Here is a 25,583-nt window from a genome sequence, read left to right as displayed (position 1 = left end):
CATGTTTATTACAGTAGTACCTAATGCCCGTCCAAGAATGGGGCCCATTGTGCCAAACACCCTACAAACACGGGGTAGTAGTCGACTCTCCCACCCCAAAGAGCTTACCATCTAAATAGACAACACAAGCACAGGGTGAAGGAGGGGCTATAACACACAAGCAGAGTGAACATTTTGGCAGCAAACAACATGTCGATTCCACGACTTTTATCTTCTTGATTAGGCATTTACTAGAGCCCTGAAGAGTGTTCTAAATTCTAGTTGTTTCTTGGCAATAGCCTGTCTTTGTTCATTCTTTAAAGCTTATTAGTCCCCAGGCTTATATATATAAAATGTGGGCTAGGCCTGAAAGGCTAATTCTCATGTCTCGATCATCTGTTCTGGCACAATCTTGATCTCCTTTTCTTGGGGAATTTGTATCAGTTTCCTGCATCTGTCACCCATCCTTATACGTGAAAGGTGATTCAAGTAATTAATTTTGTTGTTGTTAGCAATTAATTATCCTTTCCAAATCTTGGAGGACCTATTGTCTCCTTCAGACGCAATGTTCTCAGAAAAAGTATTACTTACCTCTTGAGCAATCTTCAATTCAATGATAAATATGTTTTGATGACTCTGAGCTTTTTGAATGAAGAATGTTGCTGGACAACCCTGTAGTACAGCAAGAACGCTAGGCTCTGCCAATGATGTTGGCCTCCAGCCAGGCAGGAGGCTAAAATGGGGAAAGCCTTCACTGCACATACTAAGATGAAGTCTGTACACTTACATATCCAATTATCTGTTTACTGTCAGACACAGATATTCCCTGTTGGGCATCAGCGCTTAGAGGTGGCTTTCCTTGTGGCAAAGTCTTGCTGCTTGGTGGAGAGCAACTATCTACCAGCTCAGGGCTTGTGGCAGTGGTGTAGGGATGGAACTAGGGGTGCTGACACTCTCCCTGGCTTGAAGTGGTTTCCATTATATCCAGGGTTTATAGTTTGGTTCAATGGCTCTCAGCAGTCACACTATACAAATTGTTCCAGCAATCCTGGATAGTGGGGGTGCCAAATAGATCTGGTGATTACCATTGTCTGGTTATGCAATCCACTGTCACTGCTTGTAGCTGTGGGGGCTGGAAAGCACACAAACACCTATTCCTCTCTGTACACCACCAAATATGGAAGACAACTTCCCCACCCCCTCATATTGAGTCCATACTTTACATAAAATGCTGACCTGGTGGCTGCTTAAATACCATAGTTTTTACATTAGAAACATTGAATGTCACAGGTATGTAGCTGACCACTTAAATCTCCTTGCTCAATGTTTTAACAGGTAACAATATTTTTTAAATCAGTTTTTTTCGCCTTGTTTTCTTTTTGCAGCCACAGCCAATGCTAACGAAAAGGTGCATGGAAACGCTGCACTGAGAATGTTTGAATTCTCAAAAGAGAACACATAGAATGTAGAGAATGATGTGCAGCTGGGACTGATCTGTCCCCTTGTGATTTCTGTGCACACTGCCCCTAGCTTGTGTTTCTTATTAAAGTCTGGCCGCTGGCTGTAACGTTAGCTTAAAACACAATAATCAGCTAGAGTTCTCAAACCATAATGCAACTTAAAGTATTTGGCTCAGTGAAAAGAAAATAATCAGCAGCTAAGGGCCTGATCCAACTCCCATTGCACTCAGTGGGAATCTTTTTGTTGGCCTCGGTGGGAGCCGGATTGATTCCTCCATCTAAAAGAATGTTTTGGCCCTGAAATCACCATTGGTTACTGCACCAAGCAGATTTTTTTTGCCTCATTTCTGCCTTTTCTGTTTATAAAAATACTTGTCTGAGGACCATATAACTCAGTGGTTATTTTGATTTTAAAAGGAGGAGTAGATCCTCAGGAATTGTAAATCAGTTTAGCTCCAAGAACTGTTCTATTGTTTTCCGAGAACCTCTCTACTCTATGGTAGCATGTAATCTATCGCTCCCACAAAAAAGAGTTGAGCCTTATTATCTGTGCTGCAAGTCCCTGAGATGTGGCCTCTGTTTGCATAGACATGCTATACTTTCATGAATCAATGTGTTAGATGAGGGGTGGGCAAACTACGGCCCGCGGACCGTGTCTGACCCACCAGACCTTTCAATCCGGTCCTCAAACGCCTGCTGAGGAGCAGGGTCTGGGGCTTGCTCTGCTCCAGAGCTCCAGCCGGGGAGTGGGGTCGAAGGCTTGCCTGCTCTGCATATGCTATGGCTCTGCGCAGTTCCTGGAAGCAGCGGCATGTCCCCTCTCTGGCTCCTGTGCGTAGGGGCAGCCAGGGGGCTCCGCATGCTGCCCCGACCCTAGTGCCGGCTCTGCAGCTCCCATTGGCCGAGAACCAATTAATTATATTGACACCCCCCATCTGCCATGTAGACAGCGCTATGTTGGCGGGAGAGCTTCTCCCACTGACATAGCTACCGCCTCTTGAGGCGGCGGATTAACTACGCCAACAGGAGAGTTCTCTCCTGTCATTTTAGCTCTTCTTTAGTGCTACAGCAGTGCAACTGCATCCGTGCAGCTGCGCTGATGCAGCATTTTAAGTGTAGATTTGCACCAAATTAGGTGCAGAGTTGAGATTAAAACCCAGGAATCCTGAGTTTGTCAAAGTACCTATAGTATTAAACTCCAGCTCCCAGTTGCTTGCTTCAGACACTAGCTCTCTTGGCTACAGCAAATGTATAGCAGTCCTCCAAGGTAGGCAGCTTTTCTTGTGGCCACAGCCTCCTAGGCTGTGATGGGGAGGGCTGGTGGCAAAGCAGCGGCCCCTCCCCTTCCTTGTTGTTCGTGGATGCACTGCCTTGGTGTTGGCTGCTGGGGCTGCAAGCAGGGGTTAGACCCTGTCCCCGCTCTGGAGACAGCTGGGGCACAATGCTGGAGGAGCAGGCAGCCGGTGAGTTCCCCACCTTCCCAGAGGAGGTTGCGCTCAGGCTTTGGGCCTCATCCCTGGGGTGGCAGGTTCCAGCCACAGGGCTTCAGGCTCTGGCTGTGCAGCAGTGGGCCCCGGACTCTGGCTGTGCAGCTTTGGGCTCCATCCCCAACACCCAGTCATGGGGCTTCAGGCTCTGGCCCCTCACTGTCTCCTCCAGCTCCCCGCCCCCCTCCCAGCCCCATCACTCCTGGCCCCTGCTGCCTACCCCGATCCCCCATTCAGTTCTTAATTTGTCCCCAGGCTTGCCAGGACTGAGTAAGTCTGCTGTGAAAAGTGATACTTGTATGTTTGTTTTCTGCTAGCTAGTAAGTCTTCTGTGAAAAGTAATTTTAACAAATATCATTTTTCACAGCAGATTTACTAGCTAGCAATAAATTACTATGATTCGTGCATATGTATTTGTTTTTCCTAAAGCTAATCAAGTATTTTAGGAAAAAGTGTGAGTGACCACCAGCAAGAGTTGGTGGCCGCACTCTGAGGCCACCAAAATATTTGTCCTGAGAACCCCTGTTCTAAAGAGAGCTAACTTGTTGTCTTGGGGGACGGTGGGGAGGGAGAAGAGACACTGGTGGGGGGGGGGGTGAACTTACAGGATATGGTGGATGGACAATGTTTATCCTAAATGAACCTCCAGGCTTTTTAGCAGGGTTTGCCATTGAAACAGTACCTGTGCCAACATGTCTGATGAGTTTTACTTGAATTTTCCTAAGATATGTGTATGATTCTTGTTTCCTGTGTTGTTTATACGAGTTTGTTTTGAATAGCAGCAACATTTGAATTACCTTTTTAAAATTTACACTAATGTAGAACTATAGCAAATGAGAAAATAATATTAAAGACCTGTAGCTACCAGAATTTTTAGCTGTCATTTGGCATACCCCGGAAAAATGCAGTCCATTCTGGAAGTGGAGTATCCAATACCTTGTCAGAGTTTGAGTATTTAAAAAAACAAAACAAAAGTCACTTAACTCTCACAAATATTTTGAAAACATACAAGTCCAGTTAGTTGTAATCAGCCTGATTTGGTATGAATTGTATAATATATTGTTTTTAAATATAAAAAGTCCTGTTGATCCCTAAACTAAGAGATCATTCTTGATTTTTGTCTGACTGTATGCTTTACCTCTTACTCTGCTTTTAATTTTATTTAGGAGATGGCTGTACGAGCTCTGAAGCAGACAGGCAGCAGAAGCATTGAAGCAGCTTTGGAGTACATTAGTAAGATGGGCTATCTGGATCCTAGAAATGAACAGATAGTACGTGTGATTAAACAGACCTCGCCAGGTAAGAAAAGTTTCCTTTAAATTATACCCCTCTTTCTTGCAATGTATTTATTTTTCAATTGAATTTGTAGTGGGTGAAAAGAGCTGAATTGACCGTAGTGGGCAGGAGTTTTCTGTTCATAGGAACAACAATACCAGCTTCTCCACTCAGTTCTGCCAGTGTGCCTCAACCCTGTTCTGAGAGTCTACTTTAAGGCGAAAGAGGGCGAGGCTCTGCATGCGCCACAGCAAACTGGACATACTTTCTGTGGCAAGGTCCCTAGATTCAACAGGAGTCTGGTCTTGCAGACTGGAAATTCCCAGCAACTTCTGGCCTTCAATTCTGTTGAATCCATGAAGGGACCATTAGATCATCTGCTCAGACGATGTATGATGTATGTCACAGGCCATTAACTTTCACCCAGATACCCCTGTATTGAGCACAGTAACTTGTTTGACTCCCTTGGTAGTTTATTCCAGTGATTAATCACTCTCACTGTTAAAAATTTATGCCTAATTTACAGAGGTAAAATCACCTCCTACTCCTAGGCTTACTCTGCTTGACAGAGTTTTACCGACATAGCTATGTTGGCTAGCAGTGTGAAAAAAATCACCTCTGCAGCAGACACGTAGTTATGTTGGCAAACACCTGGTGTAGACACACCTGTGCCACCAGAAGGGAGGCTCCCTGAATGACATTAGCTATGCCTCTTCTGGTGCACTCTTCTGGTGGCACAAGTGTGTCTACACCAGGGGTTTGCCAACATAATTACGTGTCTGCTGCAGGGGTGATTTTTTTTCACATTGCTAACCAACATAGCTATGCCAGTAAAACTCTGCCGAGTGGTTTTCAACCAGGGGTACGTGTAGCCCTGGGGGTACATCAACTGATCTAGATAGTTGCCTAGTTTTACAACAGACTACATTAAAAAGCACTAGCAAAGTTAGTACAAACTAACATTTCATACAGACAAAATGAAAAGTAAGCAATTGTCCAGTAATAGCGTGCTGTGACACTTTTGCATTTTTATGTCTGATTTTGTAAGCAAGTAGTTTTTAAAGTGAGGTGAAACTTGGAGGTACGCAAGACAAATCCAACTCCTGACAGGGGTACAGGAGTCTGGAAAGGCTGAGAACCACTGATCTAAGTAGCTTGATCTATGGGATCAGATAGCATTGTCATTACCAGCATGGGGGAAGAGAAGTGGGTTGTGCTTAGCAATAACCTTGGGTTGGCCTCTCCTCTGGCCAGAATGTCGTGGGTAACGTATAACGTTCTAAGGTCTTGTCTGTATTGGAAAACTTGTACCTAACTAATTAACAAAATCAAGTTAAAATTGGTTTTGTTACAGTGGCACAACCCCCTAGTGTAGCACTTAAACTGATTTAGCTTAATGCAGTAACTTCACTCACCATCCCTCCCCACTCCAGATCCTAGTAAGGGCACTCTGCAGTCCAGGGTCTGTGCTGGGGAGGGTGTTAAGACTGGGCAAGTCTAATGAGGAGTGGCTGGGAAGAGGGAAAGCTGCGGGGAAGGGAAAGGCCCTTGGAGGTTACTTGGAAGAGCTGGGGACAAAGCCATTTCTCCTGTTGCGGGTGATAGAGTGCTGTCCCTGGTAGCCGCTATGAGGAAGTGGGGTAAGGAGGAGCTTCTTGTGTGATGATATATGGCTCTGGGTTCTGCCATGTGTGGGGATGGGCCTTGCTGATTTCTATAAATCCTGCACTTCCAGTGGGACAATGTATGGGAGTGAGGGGGATACAGGGTACTTGCAGAGATTTTGTATTCCAGGCCCCCTTCCAGGTTATTTGTATGGGAGATGATAATCTGGCAAACGGAATGGTAATTGCCAGGGTTCCTCTCTCCTTTTTTGGACTTGGGCATAAGGCATGTGTAGACAGGGCCTCAGATAAGCATTAGGAAGAATTTAAAATAATATTGACAGAATTATTTAATAACTATGTTTTGCCTTATGTGTAGGGTGGTGGGTTTTTTCTTTCAAATATATTAAAATCCTTATCCCCTGAACGCACATATTCCTTTTGGTAGGTCAGTTCATATTTTCGAAACCCTGTTCTTGCAATCTTTCTTGCCTAAAGGTTCTAGTTACCCAGCTGTTTTTCATTTTCTTTTGCTTTTACTTCCTGATCACATCCTGGTCTCATTTAAACAGAATGCCAGACTGTGGAGATTTCAGGATCAAATCACTACTGCAACTATTTAAAGTCCTTTTCTTTTAAGTTCTGTTGAAGCCTTCACTTTGTTATCCTCAAAAAAGCCAAACTCAGGTGGCTTGTGATTGGCGTGTGTCTGTCTGACATGCCAGAAAAACATTTTGATTTGTTTCGTATTAGAGTGCTTATGCTAGGTTGTGTAGGCCTCCTGCAATTGATTAGATGGCATACAAGCTTTGCTGGAAGCGTTTAGATTCCCAGTGTGAGCGTTTAAGCACTTGCTTCAGAGATTCCCAGTTACGGTCTATGGCATGTACGTTTTCAAATCCTTTTCCTTTCTTCATATGGTTTTAACTTTTAATATTAAAATTGATAGCACATTTTTAGCATTCAACTGAGAGCCAAATGGAGCCTATCTGACATCAGTTGTGGATGAGACTGAAAGAATCAGTGTTCTCTATGGCCGTAGTTAGCAGACACTACAAAATACACTAAGACGTAAACCCTTCCAGATGAAAGATATGCAGACCCAAATTTTGCCATGCTAGATAGGAGGATGTGGGCAAAAATAATTTCTGGTGAGTCACGTAGTTAGTACCTCCACAGACCCAAACACTCCTCAAACTGATCAGCTTCACTGTCCCAGGAAATGTAAATTACATCTCTGTACCGGCAAGTTCCCAGGCACATCTCCAAAGGAGGACAGTAATGTTCACCCTGTTGCTTTTCTTCAGGGTTCCTGAGGGGGAAGCAGCTTCAGTTTGCAGCCAGTGCTCCCTGTGTGCTGTGCCAGCAGAGATGCTGAGTGGATATACTGCATCAATGCCGCACAAGCCACATCCCCTTCCAGGCCAGTGCCAGCCACTCTTCTGGCTGTGCTGCACCAGCATGACCCCACTTCTACCTGGGGGATTTCTGCTCCCACATCCATATGTATCCCTGTGCATCTTCTCCAAGGGATACTTGTTTACTCCTGGGGGAATTCTGTGCCACTGCGCATATGCACAAGTTATGTCCCCCACAGATTTCTTTGCTTCCCTTCAGAGAAAGACTTTCTGACAGGGAAGCCACAAGAGCGGTCATGCAGCCCTCCCCAGCAGTACGTTTCGGGTGCCCAGGGCAGCCAGCAGAGAGGTAAATCACTGTGGGGCAGGGGATGGAACTGGGGAAGACCCAGCTGGTGGCTCCTACCCTGCGCTGGGGTCAGCACGGCATCCAGGGCCATGTCAGACCCACCCCCAGATTTCTCCCCTAGCTGTAGGAAGCTCTGTAAACTCTGCCATCCCCTTCCCCACACTTCCTTTACCCATTGCTCCTCAGCTGCAGGGGGAGAGATCACTGTACAGGGGGCTGCTCTCCCATCCACCCAACCCCCGTGTACCCAGACCCCCTCATACCCAGACCCTCCCACCAAGCCTCACCCCCCCCACACCCAGAACCCTCTGTGACAAGCCCCACTCCCCTCGCACCTGGACCACCCCGATGAGCCACCCACACCTGGATCCCCACCCTACCGAGCCCCAACCAGCTGCACCTGGATCCCCACCCCACTGAGTCCCTCTCCCCTGCACACCCAGTCCTCCCCCACCCCCCAGCTGAGCCTCAACCACCTTCACCTGGACCCCCCCCCTGCAGAGTCCCATTACCGTTGCACACAGAACCCCCCAATAAGCCCCTATCCATCCAGATCCCCCTTGCACCTGGATCCCTCACTGAGCTGCCAACACCCAGATTGCCCAACACAGAACCCTCTTAACCCACACCTGGATCCCCCCACAGTAAGCTCCTCCACATTTGGATCCTGCCTTGCTGAGCCTGCCTGCCCACACCTGGTGCACCTGGCACAGAGGGACAGGGTCCCGGGGTGTTTCTGGGACAGGTCCTGTCCTTGCATTGTGTCAGCGTTGGTTGCAGCCTCGTTGCTGAGTCCGTGTACCGGAGTGAAGGGTGGGGAGGCCGCAGGGTGATCTCCTACCTCTGTGCAGCCAGTGGCCTGTGCTCCCCAATGCCATGCTGGAGCCTTCACATTTATTTGACAAATGAAATTTGCAGAATTTTAAAATATTGTTTGCAGAATTTTTAATTTTTTGGAGCAGAACGCTCTCAGGAGTAATAACTGGCGCACACACACACACAAAATACACCCAACCCAGCTGCACATAATAGGAGACTTAATTTTATAAAATAATGAAATGTTGGCCAGTTTTATTAGGTAGTGCACTGTTTTGAATGTAAGCGCTGTGGGGTAGGAGTTGCTTCTTCATATATGTTATATGCATGTAGATGTACATATATACACATGCATTCATGTGTGTTGCACCTAGCATAATTTGGACCATGTTGTAATACAGATAAGTGATGGTAGTAATGTTTGACGTTCTGCTCGCCTGTTAGTATTCTCTTCTCCCATTGGTGCAGCACCCCTAGACAGCAGCATTTCAAGTTCTCCGGACCTCAGATCAGCTGCTCCCAGCTCTTTGTGATTCGTGACTCTGATACTGTTTCAGCTTTTAAATCCAAGCTGATGATTTCATAACTAAAATATCTGAACTTCTATTTTCATGATTTGGTAAAACTACTGGTGATTCATGTAGTGAGAAGTGCTATAGAACTGCAGTTTATTAATAATAATAATACTTAGTACTTCAAATGGTCAGAGAGCTTAATCTAGTTTGGTATGATTTTGGTAACACAGGTGCAATACAAAAATATTCGTTTGTGTATAGATGAATGGATTATGTAATATAATTTGTTCAGATGAATTGTTTCCTAACATTCTTTTGTCTTTTTATAAAGGAAAGGGTATTGTGCCAAATAACATAGCCCGCAGGCCAAGCTTTGAAGGATCAAATGAATCTTTTCCGTCCTATCATCAGATCAGTAATACAGCCTATGAAGGGACAAGCTTTGGAGCAGAAGGTGCAAATATGCTTAGTGATGTTCCCAGGACATACATGGACTATTTACTCTCTGCTTCACAGTCTGCGGCCATGAATGCTCCAGTACAAAGACCTTCAGGAGTAGGCTCTCATAGCACACCTGGGAACCATCAACAAAAAACATATTCTGCAAATATGGACTCTCCTGTGATTAATTACCCAGTGACTAATCACAGTAGCCAAGCTTTACAGCTGCAGGCCACTCATGGCTCAAACAGCCCACATTACAGCAGGCAGCATATGCTGGTGCAGGGGGAACCTATGGGGTATGGTGTTCAGCGGAGTCCATCTTTCCAAAATAAAATGCAGCAGGAGGGAGGATATGCAAATCTTCCAAATAAAGGGACTGTTCAAAATAACTCTGGTCATGCATTTCAGCAGGCACCAGCCAGTCTGTACATACATACGCATCACAAACAAACAAGCCCTTCCTCTCACCAGATGCACGTGATAGCCAGAGGTCCAGCATTTGCTAATGACTTTTCAGACAGCCCACCACAGAATCTAATAGCTCCATCTAGAAATAGCTTGAACATGGACCTCTATGACATGAATAATCCTCAAGTTCAGCAGTGGCAAACGGCAGCACCATCACACCGTGATTCTTTACAAAACCCAGGGATAGAAACATCCCCACGGCAACATGTATCCTTCAGACCAGACGCCTCAGTGCCAAGCAGAACTAACTCCTTTAACAACCACCAGCAGCAGCAAGTGCCAGTATCTATAAGACAGGTTCCTCCAGGAAAACCTGATCCTTCAATTACATCTCCAAATACCATCACAGCAGTCACATCTGCTCATATTCTCCAACCAGTGAAGAGCATGAGAGTGATGAGACCTGAGCCTCAAACAGCTGTGGGGCCTTCCCACCCTGGCTGGCTACCTGCACAAGCCCCACCTGTGGATGGCCTAGAGATCATTGAACAGCACCCGCTTCCTGTTGGAGGAGCGAACGCCTACCAACTAGATGTTGATTACAGTAATCAGGAGCCCAGGTGTCCTCCACCACCATATCCTAAGCATCTGTTACTTCCCGGTAGCTCTGAGCAATTTGATATAAACTGTTTGTGCCTGGGTGTAGAACAGACTCTCCGGGGAGTCCCCAATTCAACGTGCAATAAAGCTGAGGAAAATAGCGAAAGGAATGACAAAAGCAGCAAAAATGCTAAAGTGGAAAAAACAAGCAAGGATAAAAAGCAGATCCAGACATCTCCTGTGCCAGTGCGAAAAAACAGTAAAGATGAGGAAAAAAGAGAATCCCGAATTAAGAGTTACTCACCATTTGCCTTCAAGTTCTACATGGAACAACATGTGGAGAATGTCCTAAAGACCTACCAGCAAAAAATCAACAGAAGGTTACAGCTAGAGCAAGAAATGGCCAAAGTAATGCTTTTTCTTTTGTTTTAATACAAGCAAATCATGGTCAGATTGGTATAGAAGTAACATTAATCAACCAAAAAGAATAAAATGTTCAAACCAAGGTGCCTAAAGTTAGGATCCCATGGGAGCGCCAGGTGATCAGCACCTCTTAAGTCCAGGCCACTTTTATTTAGGAGTCTGTGTATTTAGAAGCCTATTTAAGGCACCCATGGGGGGTGGAGGGGGGGGTATATAATTGTGTTTATATAAAAACTGTGGAAGTATTCCTCCCCTTCCTACACACACATGCAAACACATGCTCTCCTTGCATTAAGGAACAGATGAACTGCTCGCTTAAACTTTTAAAATATAAATCACTTTCAGGAAGAAAGTTTTCCCCCTAGATTGAACCACCAGCAGTGCACACACTCCCAGGAATCTCTAAAACAGCAAGAATCATTTCACGTGAAAATAGTAGATGCTCCCTTTGTATTTCACATCTGTATGTACCTCTGCTCACTTTTTAAAGTGTTATTACTAGGCTTTCTTTTGGCTTGAATCTGGCAATTCATCCTACCTGTCCTTCAGGTTTCCCTTAATCTCCCCTTCTATTCTTTTTATTTATTTGTAGATTGCACTTTTATACAGACTCCAAATCAAAGCTTTGCAAGCCTTTGACATATGTTTTAAAAGCACCAGGGCAAGCAAGATGCAAAATAAATATCAACCAAAGCCGCAGCAACACCCTTTCCTCCCACCCTATGGCACACTTGATCTCCATTGTTCTGAACACTACAGCTTAGCGCCCCCACATTGCACTTTCCCATCAGACAGAAATCCCACTCTCAATTGGCTCAGCCTTCAGTCAATGCCTGCTTAAACAGATGGGTTTTTAAACAGTGCCCAGAAAGCCAATGAATTCAGGACCGTGGGGGCAGAGCATTCCAAAAGAAAGGGACCTTTATAGAGAATGCTGTGCCAGCAGCTCCCTCCCTTATATAATAGAGGAATCAAGCTCCAGGGCCTCTGCTGATCACATCTGTGGCAACACGGCACAGGGAGAAAGGTATCCTCTTCAGCAGGCAGGTCCCAGCCCATTTAGAATTCTAGGTCGGAACCAACACCTTAAATTCCACCCAGAAACCAACCGAAATCTTTTGCAGATAAGAGTGATGGTAACATTTGTTACCACCATGAAGCACCACTTAATAAGTGGACTGCTGTATCTTATACCAGCTTAAGTTTCTGGGTAGATTGAAGGTGTAATTCCATGTGGCATGTATAGTAGTAATACAGTCTCAAGATGACAAAGGCATGGATCACAGTAGCAAGGTCCATGTCTGAAAGAAACAGTCACAATCTCCTGGTCGGACTTGTCTTGTTAAAATAAACTCCTCCTGTGAGTCATTCTGGAAATGCTGGATTCAGTGCAGTGGTCAAAGATTTACAGAAAATAGAGGTGATAGGCCAGGATGCAGTGAAATTGCAAGAGTTTCAAAAATATATCTACAGAGAGCAAACAAATTCATGTGTCTCTCTTCTAGTTCATGGTTAATTTCTCCTAACCACATGCTTTCAGAATGCTAGTTTGATTAGTCTCTGGCTGTAAATGTAATTATACTGGCTGTTCTGATTTGTTTTTTCCTTATAAAGGCTGGCCTTTGTGAAGCAGAGCAAGAGCAAATGAGGAAAATTCTCTACCAAAAGGAGTCCAACTACAACAGACTGAAGAGGGCCAAAATGGACAAATCTATGTTTGTAAAAATCAAGACCCTAGGTATTGGTGCTTTTGGGGAAGTGTGCCTTTCCTGCAAAGTGGATACCCATGCCCTCTATGCCATGAAAACCCTGAGAAAGAAGGATGTACTGAATCGTAACCAGGTGGCTCACGTCAAAGCAGAAAGGGATATACTTGCTGAGGCAGACAATGAATGGGTGGTAAAACTCTATTACTCTTTCCAAGATAAAGAAAATTTGTACTTTGTGATGGACTACATCCCTGGTGGGGACATGATGAGTTTGCTGATACGGATGGAGGTCTTTCCAGAACATCTAGCTCGTTTTTATATTGCAGAGCTCACTTTGGCCATAGAGAGCGTACACAAAATGGGATTTATCCATAGAGATATCAAGCCTGACAACATTTTGATAGACCTTGATGGGCATATCAAACTGACTGATTTTGGGCTGTGTACTGGATTCAGATGGACTCACAATTCAAAATACTATCAGAAAGGTAGTGTTCTTATGTGTACTATTTGTGATGCGTGTTGTATTATTTCACCTTGAAATAAATAGTGGTGGTCTCTCTGCAAATGTGCTAGCTTAGAGTATACTGAACATTTTATACATGATAAAGGTGAAGAGGCCTAAGCCAGTGGCTTGGTGACTCTCATGCTAAATTTGCTGTATTTAAGGATATGTCTACACAGCAAAAAAAAAACAAAAACCCATGGCAGCAAGTTTCAGAACCCTGATGTTCAGGCTCAGGCTCACACCACGGTGCTAAAAACAGCCATTAATCATTCAGACTTGGGCTCTAAAGCCTGGGGACAAGGTGGGCTTCACAGTCTAAGCTCCAGCCCAAGCCTGCATGTCTAAACTACTATTTTTAGTGCCGTAGCACAAGCCCTACAAGCTCAAATCTGTAGACCAGGATTCTGAGACTTGCTGCCACCGTTACGTTGGTTTTTTTGCTGTGAGAAGACATACCCGTGGTGTGTCAGATGCTTTCAACTACTGCTAGTTTAAGTCCCCATCATAAACTGCTGTGATAGCAATAGATTGCCAGTTCTCGCTGGCTTCAGGAGCGGGATCCCTACTGGTGGCAAAAGGAGCTAATCATAAAAGAAACTCATCAGATGTATTCCTGGCCCCCGTGATCATATGCATGCCATTGATCAGGAATGAACAGGGCCTGAACAGTAGTCATAGGGCAATCTGTACAGATATCCCCATCGTATTACACCCATCTGGTCTTTACTTGGAGATGTGATTCTGAAAGGTCTAGTAAGGGACTGAGAAGTGGGGCTCATTATGGAAAATTAGCCAAAAATGGAGAATTTTTCAGATTAAACCTATTCTTGTTTGTTCGAGAGAGAGGGGGAAATACTGGTTGGCACAACTAGCCATTTAGTAATCTATTTTCTCATTCGTTGACAATTGTTTTATAAATAATAAACTTTTTTTTATTTCCTCCTTTTTCTGTTTGAAAGGGAGCCATATCAGACAAGACAGCATGGAGCCCAGTGATCTTTGGGATGATGTGTCCAACTGTAGATGTGGAGATAGGTTGAAAACCTTGGAGCAAAGAGCCAAAAAGCAGCATCAGAGATGTTTAGCCCACTCATTAGTTGGGACCCCTAATTACATAGCTCCTGAAGTACTGCTTCGCAAAGGTAGATGAGCTCTATTTCGTTTTCGTTCGGTTAAATGAATGCTGATTTTTTTTTTTTTTAAGTAAATATAATTTTGGGGAAGGGTGTCAGTTTGACAGCCCTGGACATTAAGTCACCTGTTTGACCAGTACAGATTTCTTCATTTGCCATACCAATGTGCCTCAGTACTATTCACCTTGAGAGTTGAGATGGTACTTCTGCCTCCAAGGCCATTCAGTCCTTGGCTTTTCTGCTGAGGCAGCTAATAAATACTGTGAGACAGATAACCAACCTGGGCACTAGGAAGGGGACTGAAATCACTAGCTAATTCACGTAGGGCAATGAGCAGCCAACAGAGGGTATCTGCTGACTAATTCAGACTGGTGACTGTGGCATGGAAATTATAATGTCCTAGGGATCTCTCTTCCTGGCCAGGATTTTGGGCAGCCAAAGAAGAAAAACCTCTCATGTTTTATACTGAACATCAGATCAGGGCTTGGGGACTTTAACCAGTGCTTTGTGGATGCCCATGCAGTGCTGACATGAGCTCTAAATTGAATAGTTATGAACTGAGATTTTCAAGTTTACTGGAGGCCTGATCGTATGTCCATTGGAGTCCATGGGCGCCTTTCCATTAGCTTCAGTAGACTTTACATCACGCACTAGAGGATTTAGCCACACAGACTTCCATTGAAATCAATGACTAACTCATCTAGTTGACTTTAAAATCTCAAACTTGTACCTTACTGTGTAGTCTCAGGAAATGACTGATGTAAATTGCTCCTGTTTGCATGGAATCCAGTGCAAGATTGTGTCCTTTCACCTATCCCCTGAGCCCTGCTGTGTCCCTGAGCTGTATTTTAAAATTCAGCATCACCTCTCTATAATCTTGGTAGTAGATCAGTCATCAAGTGTTTTGTTTTTCCTCTGAGGAACAGTATGTGCTCCATGGCAGGATAGGGCCAGAACGATGCATGCAAAATCCTTGCTCTGTCCAGTTATGTGCCCCCTGTCAGCCCTCAGTCACCAGTGTCACACCTAAAAATATGGAGAACGATCTCTAGCTGCCAGGATTAGGATTTCTCTGCTTTCAGGAGTAGAATTTGGGTCAGCCAGCAGAAGGCACAGAGGGATATGGATTTTGAGTAACTTAATTTTCAGTCACAAATCACACTACGGAGAATGAAAAGGTGAGAGAGAAGATGAAAACATAGGCTGTGTTTTTCAATATTATTTAAATTGGATGAGGAAACAATGTCTGTACTCAAATTCTTATTGGTCGTGGGACACTGTCTTTTGCCTGCCTTTCAGGATACACTCAGCTCTGTGACTGGTGGAGCGTTGGGGTGATTCTCTTTGAGATGTTAGTGGGGCAGCCTCCCTTTCTGGCCCCCACACCCACAGAAACCCAACTAAAGGTAGGTTAAAGCAGAATTCCAAATAGACCTTATGTTTATTTATCGGCTCCCCTGTATCTGAGCACATCACAGATGTTAATTTATCCTCGTCCCACTGCTGTGGGATAGGGAAGTGTTATCCCCGTTGTACAGAGAGGGCAAAGAGAGATTAAAGGCCTAACTTTCAAAGATGTTGAGCAATCACAAATCTCCTCCAAGTCAATGGCAACTAAAAAACAATCAGGCCGTAACTGACTTGTGGAGCTGGGAATGAAACCCCTGTATACCACTCCAGTGCCTTAACCACAAGATCATCCTTCCAGCCTCCCAGGGGCTGAATATCACATTTTAGCCACTCCTTTCTAAAATGCTTAAATTTTTCCCACTTTAAAATGGAGTGGGGGAGGGAGAAGGATTCCTCTCTCTTGATGGGACAGGTCCTAATTCAAATACTTACTTTCCTTTACATTGTGACTACACAACTCTTGGGTGAATGCTTTCTGGATTTTTATTCAGCAACCTGGTAATCTGCATGGGAACATTGTTTCCAAGTTCTACACGTAAAGAGAAGAAACTTCTCCTAAACTGTTCACCATGGATTTTGCTATTGAAAATCATATGTTCATTATAACCTCACAGTTTGCAATTGTAGTATTCCAAAGTTGAGCAGTGGTTGCAATTCTTTTTATTAGAAGGAGGTATCTCTCCCTCCATCTCCCTAAAGGCAAATTGCAAAACTAAATGAATACTGAATTTAGCTTAGAAATGTCTGTGCTGCGTATCCATTCAAACTCGGCTGTGGGGGCGTTCAGCAAGGAACAAATTCGCACTTACACTGTTTACATTTCTTTTTTCTCCTGTCTGTAATGCAGTGGTCTTTCCTTGTTCACTAAATACTTCCCAGAAGACACAGTTCTGTGACCGCAATGATACCATAGGTTGCATGTGTTGTATTCTGGGAATATTTTAGTGAGCCAGAAACAATTTCACGGAGTGGGAAGAGGGGCAGAGCAGGAATAACTGTTTTTAAAAACAAGTTAAATTTACATTTTCTCTTCTTTTTCTGCTTAGAATGCCCTCTACAGTCTGGCCTGTGAAGGCTATTCAGTATGTACATTTCAGAACTAAAATCCTGTTTTCCTTTTAGCTTTGCAGCTGTTCTCTAATATTTGTATAGGAAACGGGATCAAATCTTTATTGTTGTTTTCATGTCCATTCTTCAACATTTGTCCTATACTGCTCAGAGTGAGCAGCATATTTGCAAACAGTCAGCAGACCACTGGATTCTTGACTTTCAAAAGTAAAAATTGTGGGTGTGAGCTGACCTTGAGCTCAATCAGCATTGACAAATGAAGAGCTTTTGTTCAAAAGATTAAAAGACGATGTTGAATATCTTTCTCCTCTTCAGGTGATAAACTGGGAGAGCACGCTGCACATTCCCTTGCAGATCAAGCTAAGCCCTGAGGCAACTGATCTGATCACAAAACTCTGCTGTGCTGCTGAGGATAGACTTGGAAGAAGTGGAGCAGATGATATTAAGGCCCATCCTTTCTTTAACTCAATAGACTTCTCCACTGATATCCGCAGACAGACAGCTCCCTATGTTCCAAAGATCAGCCATCCAATGGACACCTCAAATTTTGACCCAGTTGAAGAAGAAAGTCCTTGGAATGACACTAGTGGGGACAGTACGAGGACATGGGACCCACTAGCCTCTTCAAACAGTAAACACACAGAGCATGCCTTTTATGAGTTTACTTTCCGAAGGTTTTTTGATGACAATGGATATCCATTTAGATACCCAAAGCCTTCTGGAATTGAATCTAGCCAGTCTGAGAAGTCTGATGCAGAAAACAAAGATGTGGTGGATCAGACTGGAGCCTGTCAACCTGTATATGTGTAAATTATTGTACTGAGTACTCCAGATAATCTTATTCACAAGTAGAAGAGGGCCTTTAGCTGACAATTTAGGACCTGATCTTGCAGTTCTTATTCAGGCATAGCTCCAGTTGAGGCCATTGTGAGTCGGGGAGTGAAAAGATTGCAGGACCAGGTCCTAAATGAGCATTCTAAGTTCAGGTCAGTTTCATTGTAAATAGCTATGTTGATAATTACACTTGAATTTCTGGTCTTTACCAAAATCTGCAAGGCCAGCAGCCTATCCTTGCCAGGCCTATTTTTGTTTGAAGTCAACATCCCCTACTCTGATCAGCATTTACAGACTTAAACAATGTTATTTTTTAAACGAGTAAAGAGCACTTATTTTGTTTATAGCAGTTTTTTTTCCTACTAAATTATAGGGATTAACTTTGACAAATCATGCTGCTGTTCTTCTTTTCTATGTTTTTTATTTTATCCATGGCACTTATTGTTTCACATTTAGGAAAAATGCATAAAGCTGAAGAACATGTGATGAAAGGTCTCTGTGCAATAATGTTAAGAATCTAAAAGAAAAACGGCTCTCTAATTTTCTAAATTTACAGATGCCATTTTATTCACACCATGATTTTTGTTTAATTTGTATTTTCCGCATTTCAAATTTGTGACATGACCTTAAAGCTGCTTTATTTTTTTCTGCTTGTTGGGATGTAATAGAAAGTGTGAGTAAGTGACAATTTGGGTGTGATTTCAGTGTCTGTGTGAAGAATGTTGCATGAGCAGTGTTTTTCTATACGAAATGGCCGTTTCTTGCCATTCACAGGCAGGTCCTGTGAATCCATTTTTAATGAGGGTCTAATATTAGACCATTTTAAACCTGTGTTGATAATGTATTGTGTGGATGATTTTCTCTTTTATGATTGTATCCAATATTAATTTTGGACAAATTGTGAAGTTATAACTGATTAGTGATTTTTGTGGTCTTGAAGTAATAGGTCAATTTTAGTAAACATGTATCATCTGCACACACATCTCCCTAAGAAGAGTAAATTGCAAACCATTATTTACAGTTTCCTTGTGGCAACAGTCTAAATCTAGCTCGTTCATGTAGCACACAAAGCACAGTGATCAATAGTTAAAAATTCACCATTTAATACTCACTGTCCATAACACACAGTATCCAGGCTAAAATACTTAGGTCCACATTTTCAAACCTTAATGCCTAAAGCTAGGTGCCTAAATCCATATTTAGGGTCCTAAATAAAAATGGACTCACTTTATAATAGGCCACTGAGCACCTACAACTCACATTGATGTCAGTGGGGTTTGGCGGTGCTCAGCACTTCTAAAAAATCAGGCCACTTATATTTTGGTGTATAAGGATTTGGGAACCTAACTTAGGCACTAAGGTTTGAAAATGTTAGCGTTGTTAGAAAGTTATTCTGTCCTGTTGTCTCTTCAATGGAAATATTGCTGTGATGGAACACAACAGTCCCTGATTCCTATCAAATGATAGGCATACTTTGAAATATCAAATCTTAACTTTGTTAAAATATGTATTTTTCTTCTATATATAGATGTGAGAATTATTCAAAGTGATATTGGAATACTAAAGATAATTAAGCCATACATATTTACTTTTATTATATATAACTAAATAGATAAACAAAAAAAAATCTTAATTCAGATTAGTGTAATAGTCCTATTTAAGTGATTGACATAACAACATTGAGGAAAACACTCCTTCAGTGTGTCTTTGCTTTATTATTATTATTATTTTATTTTATTTTATTTTAAATCTGGAGCTTCAGAATTTTTCCGTATATTACTCCACATATTATTCCTTAATGTTTTTAGCATATCCTATCCTATCCATTGTTTAGATATCTAAGCAACAACACATATAAATTCATCAGTTTGGACGAAACAAAAATGATTGTGTATTTGTTTACATTTGTATGAAAGGAGTGCTATGAGGTATGCAGTGCTTGTGTTGTGACAGTCCATGTAAGATTCAGTATTACTGCTTTTTTGTTTGTTTGTTATTTACATCTATCTGACATTCTTTCATGTGGTAGGTTCTTTCTCAGGAACTCAATTTAACTGTTATTTATTGATATATCATTGCTTTTGAAAGCTTCTACTGGCACAATTTATTATTAAAAAATTTGAATCAAAATCTAAACTGCATTGTGTGTTCTTGAAATGATCATTTCTGTGAGTTTGTGCTATGAGGGCTGGTTTGTAATGTTAGTGGTGGAGTTGAGGCATAAAATTCAGATCCAAATCTCAGCTTTCTTCAAACCTGGATCCAACATTTGGTTTAGATTCTTTCTATATATATTAGCCAGTTTATTTTCTACACTCACAGCTAGTTTCTTCTGTAGACTCTCAGCCCCTAGCTGAGGAGTCCCCTGGCATGGGAGAGTCACTAGCTGGCATAAAGCCACCATGACCATGTCTTTCATCTTTCTCCATCCTCAGTGTTGGGGGCAAAAGTTTGAGCATGGTGCCACTACACTAGGGCGAACCCCAGCTGGCATGCTAGTCCCTTGTGGTTGTAGCCAGTTGGCATCGTGTAGAGCAGCACCAGCAATGAGACGAATAAGGAGGCCAATGGAAAACTGGCCCCTGGATTGGAAGCCACAAGTGGTTCTTTGCAGCCATCGTTTTAGCTGCACACAGTCGATGCTTCACACAGTTGAGATAATCTGGTCCAAAGTCCTTTATTCGGGAGGGAAAGGAGGAGGGAAGGCAGCTGATGTCACTACCATGGCTCCCAGGATGAACACTTACCTTGTTTGAGAGTGTGCTGTTGATCTGGCCTCTCTAGTGTAGGTAGGATGTCCTGGTTTGGGTCTGCAGAAACTGTAGGAATGAAAGAATAAAAAATAGAAATGAAGGGACATCATTGAGAGAAAATTTTAGTAGTTGCATATTTTGGATCTTTGATTTTCATTATCACCAGAATCCTGAAAGCCCCATCCTATTGTGACCCCTCCAGGCTAGTACACTAGACGCATGCTAAAATATTAAATTTCTCTTCCTCGTTGTGCTGCTACGTTACATTCATTCTTGCACACTGCTTTGGAATGTGAACTCTTCAAAATGCATTGACTAGAAAAGAGAAGATTGTAGGAACTGTGGTCAGACTCTTCTCAAACCTTTGCCATTGCAATGTGTAGCAAACGTGCCTCAGGGTAATCCTTCAAATAAAGGACTATTTTTCATGAGCACCATTGAATACCTCTATTTTGCAACTGTTTACAGTTTTTCTTTCTTACTTCATGGCACTAATGCAGGGTACTTAAAACCTATCCCTATTATTCCTACTGTTGTGTATTGCTACTTTAAGTTAATGCAGCCTTCATAGATTATAAGGCCAAAAGGAACCAATGTGATCGTCTCATCTGATCTCCTGTATAACACAGGCCATAGGAGTTCCCTGAACTAATTCCTGTTTGAACTAGAGCAGGGGTTTTCAAACTTTTTTTCTGGGGACCCAGTTGAAGAAAATTGTTGATACCTGCGACCCTATGAAGCTGGGGATGAGGGGTTTGGGGCATGGGAGGGGCTCATGGCTGGGGCAGAGGTTTGGTGTGCGTGGGTGAGGGCTGCAGGTGGGGCTGGGAATGAGGAGTTTGGGGTGTGGGAAGGGGCTCTGGGCTGGGGCAGGGAGTTGGGGTGCAGGAGGGGGTCAGGGCTCTGGGCCAGGGGTGCAGGCTCTGGGGTGGGGTTGCACTTCTAAACTGTGATCAAGTTACCCCTTAACACCTTTGGTTAAGCTAAATAGATTGAACTCCTTGAGTCTATCACTATAAGGCATGTTTTACAATCCTCTAATCAGTCTTGAGGCTCTTCTCTGAATGCTCTCCAATTTATCAACATCCTTCTTGAATTGTGGACACTAGAACTGAATACAGTATTCCAGAAGCAGTTGCACCAGTGCCAAATACAGGGGTAATATAACCTCCTTATTCCTAGTTGATATCCCCCTGTTTACAATATAAAGACTGCATTAACCCTTGTGGCCACAGCTTTGTGCTGGGAGCTCATGTTCCACTGATTATCCACCATAACTTCCAAGTCTTTTTCAAAGTCACTGGTTTCCAGGATAGAGTTCCTCGAGCCTGACAGTGTAGAGCTTTACATTGGGTCGATTCATGCGTACTGTTTGCTTCTGCCCAGCTCACCAAGTGAACCAGATCGATATGTCAGTGGCCTGTCCTCTTCATTATTTACCATTCCACCAATCCTTGTGTCATCTGTGAATTTTATTGGTGATTTTGTTTTTTTCCAGGTTCTTGATAAAAATGTTAAATAGTATAAGCCCAAGAACCAGACACTGTGGGACCCCACTAGAAATATACTTGCTCAGTAATGATACCCTGGTTTTAGTTATACTGAGGCCTGTCAGTCAGTTTTTAATACATTTAATATGTGCCATGTTAATTTTGTATTTTCTTAATTTTCTAGTTTCTTAATATCTTGTGTGTTAACCAAGCCAAATATCTAGCAGAAACCTAAGTATGTTACATCAACACTATTACCTTTATCAGCCAAATTTTATGTTCTCATCAAACAAGATATCAAATTAATTTGATAGGATCAATTCTCCATAAACCCATGTTGATGGCATTAATTATATCAAAGCCTGTATCAATCCTTCCATTATTTTGCCCAGGATTATAGGCTGACAGGCCTATAATTACCCTCGTTGTTCTGTTTACCATTTTAAAATATTGGTACGTTAGCATTCTTCCAGTCCTGTAAGTAAGTATGTAAGGGAGCAGTATGACTGCTCAGAGCTCCGGTACGAAACTGTAGAAAAACCTGAGTGTCTCTGGATTAAGTTTAGAAGTGTGTGCAACAAGAGTGATGTAGTGGTGGGAGTCTGCTATAGACCACCGGACCAGGGGGATGAGGTAGATGAGGCTTTCTTCCGGCAGCTCACGGAAGCTACTAGATCGCATGCCCTGATTCTCATGGGTGACTTTAATTTTCCTGATATCTGCTGGGAGAGCAATACAGCGGTGCATAGACAATCCAGGAAGTTTTTGGAAAGCGTAGGGGACAATTTCCTGGCGCAAGTGCTAGAGGAGCCAACTGGGGGGGGCGCTTTTCTTGACCTGCTGCTCACAAACCGGGTAGAATTAGTGGGGGAAGCAAAAGTGGATGGGAATCTGGGAGGCAGTGACCATGAGTTGGTTGAGTTCAGGATCCTGACGCAGGGAAGAAAGGTAAGCAGCAGGATACGGACCCTGGACTTCAGGAAAGCAGACTTCGACTCCCTCAGGGAACGGATGGCCAGGATCCCCTGGGGGACTAACTTGAAGGGGAAAGGAGTCCAGGAGAGCTGGCTGTATTTCAAGGAATCCCTGTTGAGGTTACAGGGACAAACCATCCCAATGAGTCGAAAGAATAGTAAATATGGCAGGCGACCAGCTTGGCTTAATGGTGAAATCCTAGCGGATCTTAAACATAAAAAACAAGCTTACAAGAAGTGGAAGGTTGGACATATGACCAGGGAAGAGTATAAAAATATTGCTCGGGCATGTAGGAATGATATCAGGAGGGCCAAATCGCACCTGGAGCTACAGCTAGCGAGGGATGTTAAGAGTAACAAGAAGGGTTTCTTCAGGTATGTTGGCAACAAGAAGAAAGCCAAGGAAAGGGTGCGCCCCTTACTGAATGAGGGAGGCAACCTAGTGACAGAGGATGTGGAAAAAGCTAATGTACTCAATGCTTTTTTTGCCTCTGTCTTCACTAACAAGGTCAGCTCCCAGACTGCTGCGCTGGGCATCACAAAATGGTGAAGAGATGGCCAGCCCTCTGTGGAGATAGAGGTGGTTAGGGACTATTTAGAAAAGCTGGACGTGCACAAGTCCATGGGGCCGGACGAGTTGCATCCGAGAGTGCTGAAGGAATTGGCGGCTGTGATTGCAGAGCCATTGGCCATTATCTTTGAAAACTCGTGGCGAACAGGGGAAGTCCCGGATGACTGGAAAAAGGCTAATGTAGTGCCAATCTTTAAAAAAGGGAAGAAGGAGGATCCAGGGAACTACAGGCCAGTCAGCCTCACCTCAGTCCCTGGAAAAATCATGGAGCAGGTCCTCAAAGAATCAATCCTGAAGCACTTGCATGAGAGGAAAGTGATCAGGAACAGCCAGCATGGATTCACCAAGGGAAGGTCATGCCTGACTAATCTAATTGCCTTTTATGATGAGATTACTGGTTCTGTGGATGAAGGGAAAGCAGTGGATGTATTGTATCTTGACTTTAGCAAAGCTTTTGACACGGTCTCCCACAGTATTCTTGTCAGCAAGTTAAAGAAGTATGGGCTGGATGAATGCACTATAAGGTGGGTAGAAAGCTGGCTAGATTGTCGGGCTCAACGGGTAGTGATCAATGGCTCCATGTCTAGTTGGCAGCCGGTATCAAGTGGAGTGCCCCAAGGGTCGGTCCTGGGGCCGGTTTTGTTCAATATCTTCATAAATGATCTGGAGGATGGTGTGGATTGCACTCTCAGCAAATTTGCGGATGATACTAAACTGGGGAGGAGTGGTAGATACGCTGGAGGGGAGGGATAGGATACAGAAGGACCTAGACAAATTGGAGGATTGGGCCAAAAGAAATCTGATGAGGTTCAATAAGGATAAGTGCAGGATCCTGCACTTAGGATGGAAGAATCCAATGCACCGCTACAGACTAGGGACCGAATGGCTAGGCAGCAGTTCTGCGGAAAAGGACCTAGGGGTGACAGTGGACGAGCTGGATATGAGTCAGCAGTGTGCCCTTGTTGCCAAGAAGGCCAATGGCATTTTGGGATGTATAAGTAGGGGCATAGCGAGCAGATCGAGGGACGTGATCGTTCCCCTCTATTCGACATTGGTGAGGCCTCATCTGGAGTACTGTGTCCAGTTTTGGGCCCCACACTACAAGAAGGATGTGGATAAATTGGAGAGAGTCCAGCGAAGGGCAACAAAAATGATTAGGGGTCTAGAACACATGACTTATGAGGAGAGGCTGAGGGAGCTGGGATTGTTTAGCCTGCAGAAGAGAAGAATGAGGGGGGATTTGATAGCTGCTTTCAACTACCTGAAAGGGGGTTCCAAAGAGGATGGCTCTAGACTGTTCTCAATGGTAGCAGAGGACAGAACGAGGAGTAATGGTCTCAAGTTGCAGTGGGGAGGTTTAGATTGGATATTAGGAAAAACTTTTTCACTAAGAGGGTGGTGAAACACTGGAATGCGTTACCTAGGGAGGTGGTAGAATCTCCTTCCTTAGAGGTTTTTAAGGTCAGGCTTGACAAAGCCCTGGCTGGGATGATTTAACTGGGAATTGGTCCTGCTTCGAGCAGGGGGTTGGACTAGATGACCTTCAGGGGTCCCTTCCAACCCTGATATTCTATGATTCTATGATTCCTCTGGAACTGTCCTAGTATTCCAAGAGTTACTGAAAATTAACATTAGCAGCCAAGAGTCGTAAGAGTGGCTCGTCTCCATTAAATGCCTAGACAGGTTACTCCATGTCAAACATCCTGAGCAGAACCCCTCTGGTTATTTTAGAAGGTGAACGATTTACCTATAAATACAGATTCTTGGGAATTGAGCAATTTGTGATAAACTAGCCCAGAAAGTAAGACTGGAACCACTAATATGCTATTCATCTTAAATCTATCTCAGTGTGCAACTGGAAAACAAACTCCCACTTCACCTAGAGCAGAACTGAACTGTTCAACAGTCTCTTCTGTTTAGCCTCTCTCTATAGCTAGTTTGCCTCCCTTCGTAACAAAATTTCAGAGGAAGCTAGAACCCCGAATTAACTGTATGCAAGCTGGCAAATTAGACACATGCCATACATATGAACTGGCTTCTGTATGTTCTCTGGTTTATATATTTCCTACTAAGATACCTAATACTTTATTTGAAAAGTTAGAACTGTAATTAATTTTTGGGAGCCTTTAAAACTCCTTGCCTCAAATAAAATGTTTGAATTACCTTTGGCTACAAAGAGGCTCCCACACTTAAAACCATATTATTGGGCAACAAATTGAAGAAATAGAGCTACATGGAAAGAGAGAGAGGGATAGGTTAGTCCAAATATCCCTTTGCCTTACCACAGAGAGAGAATAAGGAATCTATTCTGAAACAGCATCCTTCATTTATGGCAACACTTGACATTTGGGGTGAAATCGTGGCTGCATTGAAATACATAGCAAAACCCCCATGGACTTCAATAAGGCCAAGAAT

General features: G+C 43.4%; 1 protein-coding gene across 2 annotated transcripts in view; it reads left to right on the top strand.

The window, feature by feature from the left end:
* LATS2 (large tumor suppressor kinase 2) overlaps positions 1-19,516 on the top strand; it is a 70,878-nt gene extending 51,362 nt beyond the window's left edge. For both annotated transcript variants that reach the window (XM_048845521.2, XM_048845513.2), the window contains exons 3-8: positions 4,093-4,225; positions 9,175-10,703; positions 12,333-12,915; positions 13,895-14,077; positions 15,368-15,474; positions 16,862-19,516. In XM_048845521.2, the coding sequence (XP_048701478.1) occupies positions 4,093-4,225; positions 9,175-10,703; positions 12,333-12,915; positions 13,895-14,077; positions 15,368-15,474; positions 16,862-17,356 (3,030 nt within the window). In that variant the 3' untranslated portion in view covers positions 17,357-19,516. The remainder of the gene's footprint in view (positions 1-4,092; positions 4,226-9,174; positions 10,704-12,332; positions 12,916-13,894; positions 14,078-15,367; positions 15,475-16,861) is intronic.
* Positions 19,517-25,583: the final 6,067 nt, after the last annotated feature.

This window comes from Caretta caretta, chromosome 1 (genome assembly GCF_965140235.1).
Source record: "Caretta caretta isolate rCarCar2 chromosome 1, rCarCar1.hap1, whole genome shotgun sequence".
Taxonomy (NCBI): Eukaryota; Metazoa; Chordata; order Testudines; family Cheloniidae; genus Caretta; species Caretta caretta.
This window is presented reverse-complemented; position numbering and strand designations above follow the sequence as displayed.